This window comes from Acomys russatus, chromosome 14 (genome assembly GCF_903995435.1).
Source record: "Acomys russatus chromosome 14, mAcoRus1.1, whole genome shotgun sequence".
Classification (NCBI taxonomy): Eukaryota; Metazoa; Chordata; class Mammalia; order Rodentia; family Muridae; genus Acomys; species Acomys russatus.
The window spans coordinates 25,545,366-25,555,544 of record NC_067150.1 but is presented as its reverse complement, the minus strand read 5'-3'; the positions used below and the strand labels follow the sequence as shown (position 1 = coordinate 25,555,544).

General features: G+C 46.1%; 1 protein-coding gene across 1 annotated transcript in view; it reads left to right on the top strand.

Moving 5' to 3' along the window:
* The first annotated feature begins 2,555 nt into the window (after window positions 1-2,555).
* Barx2 (BARX homeobox 2) overlaps window positions 2,556-10,179 on the top strand; it is a 66,892-nt gene continuing 59,268 nt past the window's right edge. The window contains exon 1 of the mRNA XM_051156127.1: window positions 2,556-3,075. Coding sequence (XP_051012084.1) covers window positions 2,889-3,075 — 187 coding nt within the window. The 5' untranslated portion in view covers window positions 2,556-2,888. The remainder of the gene's footprint in view (window positions 3,076-10,179) is intronic.

Here is a 10,179-nt window from a genome sequence, read left to right as displayed (position 1 = left end):
CCACTTTCCCCTCCTCCCTCCGGGGTGGGGAAGAGGGGAATTTCCTCCTACAAATCTCTTCCTAGTAAAAAGTGGGAAACAAGAAAAAGCTCTACTTCGTTAGCTGTCAAAATTCACTAGATTTCAAACTAAATCTGCAGGAGGGTCTAAGTGACTTTTGTGCCTGCGGCTCTGTAGAAGGGAGCAGTAAGAGGAAAGACAGATGCCCGCCTTGGGGAGACTTATCAAGGAACAGGGGCCAGTCCAAGGGATGAATCTGCCGGCTGGGTTTCGGGTTCAAGCACTGTATCTGCCGATGAACTCCACGGGTTCGGGGTACACAAATGGCACTCCTGACCCAAGTTCAGAGTAAGAAAAGATGGGGAGGAAGAAGAGGAAGGAAGAAAGAAAAAAGAAACAGGCGCGCTATGGGGGGGAGAACAGAGCGAAGGACAGAAGCAGGGATTAAAAAAAAAGGGGGGGGGGAGAGAATGAATAGAGAGGCCCCAAAGGCAAGGACCAGGGAGGGAAAGGGAGAAATGAAAGGGGGAAAGAAGAGTTAGTGAGAGAAGAAGCGGGAAGAGCCAAGAGGAAAAAAAAAAAAAAAAAAAAAGGGAAAAAAAGATAGAAGAAAAGCAGCGCAGTAGAGGCAGGGTTTGGGGCGGAAAGACCCAGAATACACGGCTGAGCCTCCTAGCGTGAGCGTGTCAGCACGCTCCTGCCCTGCGGCCACTTTGGTGCGGGGTCTCGGAGTGCAGCAAGCTCGCCTTGGTCATAGGCGACTCCTGGCAAGCACTTGGTTTCTTTGTAGCTGCCTACAGCATAGCACTGTCCTGGCGACTCACAGAGCCCCCCCCCCCCCGAGGATTGCCCTGTGGGCGAGTGTTGCACCCCAATCCCAGACCCCAGTTCCTCACGCAGCGGGTCGGGGAGACGGGTGGCAGCCAGGGACAGGTCCTAGGCCCTCGATCCCCAACAGCAGATAGGAGACAGGATCCAGAGAAGAAAGCAAGGAACGCGCCGCCGCTGGGATACATAGCTGCAGTGCTGGAGGGCCGCCTCGGTCTGGAAGAGAAGAAATAAAAGCAACCCTAAGAGGCCAGGAGGGAAGCGGAATCAGGCAGACGCAGACACGTGGGAAATAAAGATAGTCAATACGGCTACTATCCATAGCAAACACTCGGCTATGATTTGGTCTAATAATGCTTATTTTCTTTAAGTGTTTAATCATTGGTTCAGCAAGTTTGTCCCTTCGCGAGTTTAGCCACCGGCCCAGGTGCTAACTTGCTCCAACTTGCTTCCGCGGCTAGCCATGCTTGGAGCGCGAAGCCAAACAGAACACTCCAAGACTCCGGTCAGCCCTAGGGTGCGAGCATCCAGCATCGAGGAAACATCATCAGCTGTTTATGTCCCCACCATTCGTTTCTTTTCCAGCTCGCACACACTGCTTCAGGGGCACAGATCTTGCCCCCCACCCCCCCACCCCCCGGGAGTGCACCAGGAGGTCGCTTCCCAAGGCGGTGCGCCAAGCTGTCCCAGGCGGGTGTAAGCGCGGACCCGGTCTCTCTCACTCAAAAGTAGTGGTTGAAAACAAAAGTTCGTAGAGACATTGATTGGGACAGATTCTGAGATTAGAACACTAAGAAGAAAGAAGCAAATTATCTTCAAATACCTGAACGTCTGTTATACTCCATAATGAAACCCGGGCTTTGGCTCTAGGAAAAGCCAGGATTTTGGCTGACTGGAAGGGCCACGGATTTGTCACTATCCCGCTGTTTTGGCCCTTCTCAGCAAAGAAAACCGTTTTAGGAACAGATTTTACACACACACACACACACACACACACACACACACACACACACACACACAGAGAGAGAGAGAGAGAGAGAGAGAGAGAGAGAGAGAGAGAGAGAGAGAGAGAGAGAGAGAGAGAGAGAGAGAGAGAGAGAGACACACAGGCACCCCCCCACACACACACTATTCCCCCAGTTTATTATTGGGATAACAGACTGTATTAAGGTCACTTGTATTTTGGGGTCGTGGTGAGGCAGTTAAGTTTACGACCTCGAAGAAAACTCCCCATGCCAGGAATGCACGGGTGCAGTGCGGGCTTGGGAGCGGCAGGTTGCGAAGGGTACACTGTGATCCTGGGAAATGGCCCGCGCGGGAGCAAGTGAGACACAGTGGTCGCCAGGAAGCGCGTGCTCTGGGGCCAGGAGCCTCAGAAGTCTAGCAGAGGACTCCACTGCTTTGTCGCAAGAGATGTAGACGTAGCTGCCTACAGGGTTGCAAGGCTAAGAGCGAAGTCCCCCTTTAGCAGGACTGGCTCTGAGGGAGGATAAGGGGATGCGGCTCAGAAAAGCAGCGGCTGGACGCCTGGGCTCGCTGGAGGAGGCGACGCGCGCCGGCCGCACTGCGCGTGCACACACACGGGCGCGCACCCTCCTGTACATACACCTGGAGCTGGGGGAGGGGGAAAAGGAGAACCGACGCGAGTGTCTTAAAATAGAGAGCCAAACTGGGGAGCGCCCGACTCAGACCGGCGGGAGGCTGTGAGAAAGAGCGGTCCGACCCTGGGTGCGCAGGTCAGCGCCCGGGCCGCACAGGCGCGCAGGGGTGGGGTAGCGGCCGACGCCCCTCGGCTCGCGCTCAGCACCTGGCCCTGCAGGAAGTGCGCGCTGATTGACAGCTGCGGTGTTCCAAAAAGGCTGTAGTCGAAGATGCCGCTTGGCGGGTGGGTGTAGACGCAGCAGGCGCGCCCGTGCCCGCTCTGGTTCGCGCGCCTCCCCGCCGCCCCTCTGGCTGCCGAGGAGCGGGGCTCAGGCCCCAGCCTGCGCGCCAGCTCCCACGGTTTCGGACCGCCCGGCGCTCGCAGCGGTCAGGTCGCCAGGCTCTGGTCCGAGCTCACCATGCACTGCCACGCGGAACTGAGGCTCAGCTCACCCGGCCAGCTCAAAGCAGCCAGGCGGCGCTACAAGACTTTCATGATCGATGAGATCCTCTCTAAGGAGACCTGCGACTACTTTGAGAAACTTTCCCTGTACTCTGTGTGTCCATCGCTGGTGGTGCGACCTAAGCCCCTGCACTCTTGTACCGGTAAGACAATCGCTGGGAGGTAGTGGGGCTGTGGTACTTTTCTTCCGTGTGCGGTCGCCTCTGCTTTCCAACCGGAGAGCCAGAGGGACCAAAGGATTCTTTTCCTGCGTCCTTGCAAGGGGAACAGACTCGCCAGAAATGAACTTTCAAAAGCGTTTGCAACCCTGCCGGGCAGGTAATGTTCTCTGAAAGGGAGATAAGTAAAGACCAAGCGGCTCTCGGAGTGTCCAGCTGCCCTGCCTCTTGGAGAAAATTCCCTCCTTCCTGGCATTAATAGGTTTTAGTGAGAAACTTAAACACTTGACCGCAGTCAGTGCTTATAGGTGGTTTCACGCGGTGAGCTTGTTGGCTTCAACTTGAGCTTGGTGGTCTCAACTTTCACCGAGAGTTACATTGCTCAACCTCTTACGTCTCCTTTGTAATTTTACAAGTAAACCGGTTTCCTGGGCTTCAAAACAAACTACTGAACTCATCGAACTTTACTTAAAAAGATCTCCCTTTGGGGAAGTAGTTTTGGATTACTACTTGATACAAGCAGAGAGACCCCAAACCCTTGTTTGTCTTAAGTGACGAAAACCAACACTAGTAACAGTAAAAAAAAAACACCCCTCAAACCTGGTGTCCTCTCTCAACAAAAGCTACACCAATAGGAAAGAGACAGAATTTAGTAATTATATTGAAAAAATAGATGTGTGGGGAACTAATCCAAAGACGTTCAAAACACTGAGTGCAGTGAGAGAAGCTACGGGTTTCAAAGTTTCTTGGCATGGTGGGGATTAAGGCTGAAAAAAAAATGGGTGTAGCTAGAAACAGTTCAAGAAAAAGAATATTTTCAAAGAAGTTCTTGACCGTACTTTCCATTAAGAGCTCTTACTGCTTTTTAGTTAAAAAAAAAAAAAAATTAATGCTTCCAAAAATGAGAGGGGCCTTTGGTGCTATGCTTGTTGTATGGCTGCCATGAAGTAAGTTCATGAAATTATTATTTAGAAAACCAAAGTGTGTGCTAGTAGTGGTTCTCAACGACTTCTTTTGGGATTAAAAAGCTGCTAAACATAACGCGGTGCTTGGACTCCCCTATGTCCCTTGGTTCTATTGACAGTCCTGTTAAGTCTAGTCACTAAGTCTATAATAAGAAATACAGCTCGGTCTTTCCATAATCAAGTTATTGCTACATTTGTTTGGCTATAAGATGAACATTACCTATTTTGTAAGCAAGGTAGAATTAGATCTGCTATCCTCTATAGCAAGCCTTGTAATACTAAATTTTACAAACAATGAACTAGACAAGATAGCATACAGGAGATTTTAGAAATAAGATAGATGCCCCATAAATGTTGGCAGTTTTGTTTTTGTGCGTCTGCTGTGTTTGATGCCTCGGACATGCAGTCTGTGAATGTTTTAGGCTAAATCTTCATGAGAACATCTATTTGCCACAATAATGCAAACCCCATTGAGGATTCCCCTCACCCACCCACCCCAGGGCAAATCTCAAGGCACCCTGTACAGTTGCTACTCAGGAGAGAGGCTCCTGGTTTCATACCTGCTGAATTTCAGGGGCTTTGCTGTAATTCTAAGACAGCTTTTCATGGCTTGTAGGAGCCATAGAATTGGGTCATGCAAGAAAACATGCTGGAAAAAGAGAGGAGAAGGGGAAAGGCCCAGACAATTGTCGTGCGGTCAGTCTAGGCTGAGTAAGTCCTATGATTTATGGAACCTCCTGTGGGAAATAAAGCAGAGAAAATGCAATGATTCAAAGGCAGTTTTGTGAGCATTAAAAGCGAGTGGACACTCATCGCAGGCTAGGCCTATGTTTCTAGAAGTTCCTTGATGGTTTTGCAGCAGAATTGGCTATTGGACGTAGTCTCCTTCCGTTCTTCTTCCATTCTCCCTCTGGAATGTTTCTTTCAAAATGTGCTTGTTTCTTTCTCTAGTTGAGACTTAAAATATAGAAAGTAGGATTTGCTAGTGGAATTAAGCTCATAAAAACTGGCTACAATAATTCATACTTCCAGATCGTAAGCCTTTAGTGGGTTTACAATTACAGAGAAAGCCTTACATATATGAGATCATGGGAAGCCCATTAGTGACTTCTCTGGGTTTCATGCTTTCAAAGCCTCCTTGTACTTTTAAACTGTCAAATGCAGGATAAAAAAAAAAAAATCTTAGCTAGGATAAGTGCAATCTTTTAAAAATTAATTAAAAAATAAAAATTGTAAGTTACTGGTATCTATAATGAAACAGTAATGTATTTGTAACGTATATATATTTTTTTCTGGATAGAGACAGATGTTCAGCATGTTTGGCAGCAGCAATGTATGCAAAATTCAAAGCAAATGAGAACTTATACTGGAATTAAAATGTCTCATCTTTTAGATTGCTCACCTCCACCAGCTTAATAACCCCAGCAGAACTGAACTTTGTCAGGCAATGTACTGAAAAGTAGGATTGAAATTTTCTTCACAGTTGACTTCACCATTGACCAAGCATGTACAATCAACACACAGGATAAGGGTGGAACAAGAGCCACATTTAGAAGACTTCTACCTAATTAGGCAGTCCGTGTTGCTAGATTTAGTAATCCAAGTGGCAATGCATGATATCAAAACTCCTCAGGCATAAAAGTAGGTATTTAAGTAAACAGAGGAGTGGAAATCTTTTTCATTAGGCAGATAATCACCTGGCAGTGATTTATTACTAAATACTTCCCCCTTGATGGAATACTCATTATCAATGAAGTATTATTTATTTCAACAGGAACTTTATTGAAAATATAATAGTTTTGCTCTTCAAGAGTGGTCTCTAAATGTTTTCTTTCCCATTAGTTTCTCCTAAATCACCTAAATAAATACTGAGAAGGAGGATCCTTCTTTTTAAGCCAAACTAAAGGAAAGGTTATCATTAAATTTAAAAACAAACAAACAAACAAACAAACAAACAAAAAACCTGACAAGCAAAAGAAAGCCTCCATGTAAACAGTTTGTCCTTCACACCGTCAGTGAAGTATTGGATAATTTTTGACTTAATTGAGTAAGTGACCCGTGGGTCTTATCTTTAAATCTGATAACAGTAATCCTCCTACAAAATCAAAATATATTGCCAGTTGGAAGTCAGAAGTCATTTCTCAAATATTAAAATGGTGGCAGTGATTGAACGTTTACACTGTGTGATTTCAGAAATACAGCATAGTTTTTGGGGGTGTGTTGATGGTGTCTATTTTGTGTCATCATTAACTCTTTCTGATGGAAAATCCTTTGAGCAAAACTGGCTCCTCACAGTGGACTAGATTGCAAAGTGGTTGGCAGGGTAATTTTTGGAGGCTTCGCCTCTGTGTTTAAATCTTTAAGAAATCGTTAGAGTTTCTAAATCTGAGGAGTGCTCAGGGGAAATGCATAACCTGTTCCACAAACACAGGCATGCAACAGTTTACCCTGAGGCTTTCTTTCTGTGAGGTTATTGATAAACAAACCTATGAGTGTGAATTACTTATAGCTTTGTGTTGCTGTTAGGGTGATCTTCTGTTTTCACATGCTTATCTTGGAGAGAAGAATACAGGTATGTGGTCACTTTAGAACTTGTCACTAGTTTAGTTTAGTTCCTTTTTTTTTTTTGTTTTTGTTTTTTGAGACAGGGTTTCTCTGTGTAGCCTTGGCTGTCCTGAACTCGCTTTGGAGACCAGGCTGGCCTCGAACTCACAGTGATTCACCTGCCTCTGCATCCTGAATGCTGGGATTAAAGGCATGTGCCACATGACTTTTTCCCCCTTTCTTTTCCCTTCTTGGGCAGGATGGTTCCGCTGAACTTATCAGTGACCTTCAGGTCAAACCTTTAAGTCTGGCTGTGGCTTTGGAACTGGCAGGGGTTGAGAGGTCAATCATCCCAAGTGGAAGATGGGAGATGGATCTATCTATCTGTCTGTCTATTATCTATCTATCTATCTATCTATCTATCTATCTATCTATCTCTACCTATCTGTATTGCAAAGTTACCTCACCACACTGGTTTTTGACATGGTTCAACGCATCTTTTACACCGCTGTCCTTGTCAGAATTCTCAGAAATCAGGAAGCCTCTTGTATCATGGTTACACACCCTGGATAAACTTGTGCAGTCACACCCAAGGGACCGTCAACCAATTAAAAGGGACATTTGGGACAGGTGATTATCTTAGGAGATGGCATTGAGAACATTTTATCCTCTGGTGGGTCCATGAGAAACGAGTTCTTTGGGGTGGTGTCCCTTGGGCACATTTATCAAAAAGACTGGTGTCACACCAGCCGAAGGTGAAATGAGGCCCGACATGCACGACTCTGCTGTTGTAGGGGTGCGCAAGTGCTTCATGAAGCTGGTTCTACCGACTCCCCAAATCTAGGCTCTTTTAGTTGGAGGCCAAATCCTGTAGCATTTTGGGAACTCGGGAATAGGGCCCTGGAATGTTAATGGAGAAACGTAAACCAGGGTCTGGGAAAATGATCATTATCAGTGCTGCCAGAGGCCAGCAGGCTTTTATTAGCAATTACTCACACTGGTTTCTCCCATTCCCACTTGAAGGGTGAACACATTGAGGGACACACATCTTCACGAGGGACTTGCTCAGGGCCAGGATATATTGGGAGAGGAGCTGGTGACTTACCGCCTCTTAAGTCTTACAATTCCTTCTTAAAATTGAGATGCAAGGGGTTCCTTAGGAATCAGCTTTAAGAGCTTATGAATCGTTTACGAGCAGTCTCTATTGGTGCTGATTTTTCTAACTGCAGATAGAAAAAATTTAGAAGTTTTGTTCAGAGTTTTAAAATGCCTCTTCCAGTGCCTACAATTCTTGACATTATATATACACACACATATATATGTCCATATACATGCGGGCTATTTACTATTTGAGATGAAAGGCTGAATTTGTGATACAAGCAGAAACAGTATAAAGTTAATTTTAGCACACTTTATCAGGTTTTCTAGCTGTCTATATGAGAAGCAGTAAGAACTGAAAATGGTTGTTTAAATTGTAAAGAGAGATGAGAAAGAAACAAGAGGAGAGGATAGAGAAAAAGAGAAAGAGTGGATTTCTGTGAACAAGCTCAGCCTTGTGCCACAGGAGAGCTTGGAGCATTTTGTTGTACAGAAAACACATGGCTAACCTTGATTCTACTTAGATTCATGCGAGGCACCTTACGTGGAGTCCCCCGAAGCCTGGTACTGGCTGTCCTTTAACACTCATGCCAGGGAGTAAGCGGCTGACGAAATGTCACATCCAGAGCATTTTGAGGGCCGGCTTGTTTCTCCTTCAATACTTGGGGGGACGCAGGAGCAGGGACAGATTAGAAATGAGGCAGCTCAGATGGCCCAAGTGGCTCCTCATCTATACTTGGTTTGTGTCCTGTGCGCGTGGTGGGAGTCAGCCCTCCCATTTTTGCCATTTGCCCAGGCATGGAGTAAAATTTGTAGTTTCGTGGCTGAGCCAGTTTACCAACTCTTACCTGGAATATGGTTGAAGGGCTGCAAGGATTTGGGTGATGTGAGGTGTGCACATCTTCTTTTAGGAAGTACTTGTTTGCCACTTCGTTTGGGTGGAACAACTATTTCTAGTGTGTCTCTTGAGACACCTCACAGATGAACTAGCCAGCATCCTCCTTCCTACTCATGAACTCGCTAAAACCGCAGGTGCTTGTGGAATGGTCACAAAGCATTCTGCTACAAGGACACGTGTATGCTTCAAGCAACAGGACAGTAGAGAAAGAAAAAGGACTAAGGACTGAGGGAATTGCCGGGCACTGACATATCAGTGTCTGCTGTTTTATCTGCTGGAGGGCAGCAAATGGTGCCCTCCCCCCGCCCTGCTACTGTGGTGGAGCAGAGATATAGACTTGGCATTAGGTCTCATTAATATTGAGGTTCTGATCAGGACCTTGCACAAACATTATGGCATCAACAAAATAAATACTCTCCAGGGGGAGTGTTCATTTACTGTTATTTTTTTTTTCAAAACAGAATGTCTTTGTAAACTCTCAGGATTTAATTTATTTTTATTGCGATTTAATAATAGTTAGGAAAAAAAGTCTTGTTAAAATAAGTGTTCTAAATAAAAACACAGTTAATTTTCCATTACAGTGTCTAATTACTCATCCTTGCGAGAGCATTTTATACGGCAGTTTAAGTTCTTGAAAGTGGAAACTTGGCACCCGTGTGAGGAAGAAAGCCTTGCACCTAGATGATTTCAGAAGGCAGCCTAATTATATTTGGGCTGTAGTTGTGTCTCAAGTCAACTCTGCAGAGGAGAGAGGACCTGAGTGCAGTTCCTGAGGGGATCCTGGTGTCCCAGTGCCAGTTTAAATTGATTACAGGGGGGTGGTAACCGCAAGCTTTAGCTGATATGAAAGCACATATGAGAAGCCCATGGCAGCCACCGAAGGGTGCTGATGTCAGGACCACTCGATAGGTCTGGCATGCAGCTGTGTGTGTTTCCGACTCCACCGGCTGAGGTCGCAAAGGCAAGCACAGACATCCACAAAGGAAAGGTCAGATGCGAGTGAAGAGAGGCTAGAGGCAATGGATCATCGGACATTAAATATGTCACAAGCCTAGGCAGAGCACACACTTTTTATTGGTCTATTTTTTTTTTTAAGGCTAGATCTTACTATGTGCTCTGTATTAGACTGGGATTCACGGTGTAGTCCAAGCCCCCATCAAATTCGAAATGCTACTAACTCAACCTTCTCTGTAAGGGAACGTAGGCGCATGTCATTATGTCTGCTCAGTGTAGTTTGTTTGAGGCAGGCTCTCACTGTGCAACCCTGGCTAGACTGGAACTCCATTTGTAGACCAGGCTGACCTTAAACTCACAGAGCTCTGTGTGCCTCTGCCTCCAGAGTGCTGGGATTAAAGGTGTGTGCCACCACATCCTGATTTAATATGCTTTTGATTACCACTTCTATAACACACAACTTAGTTCTTTGATAAATGCTATTATTGCCCATTCCTTTTGCATGTTTGAGGTCACTGTGGCCCTGGTGGGGGCCATGCAATGGTTTTGGGGCTAGTGAAATTGATGAAGGCTGGCCTGTATTTCCACTCCAGGAAATACTTGGGCATGGCGAGTCCCTGTCAGCCTCCA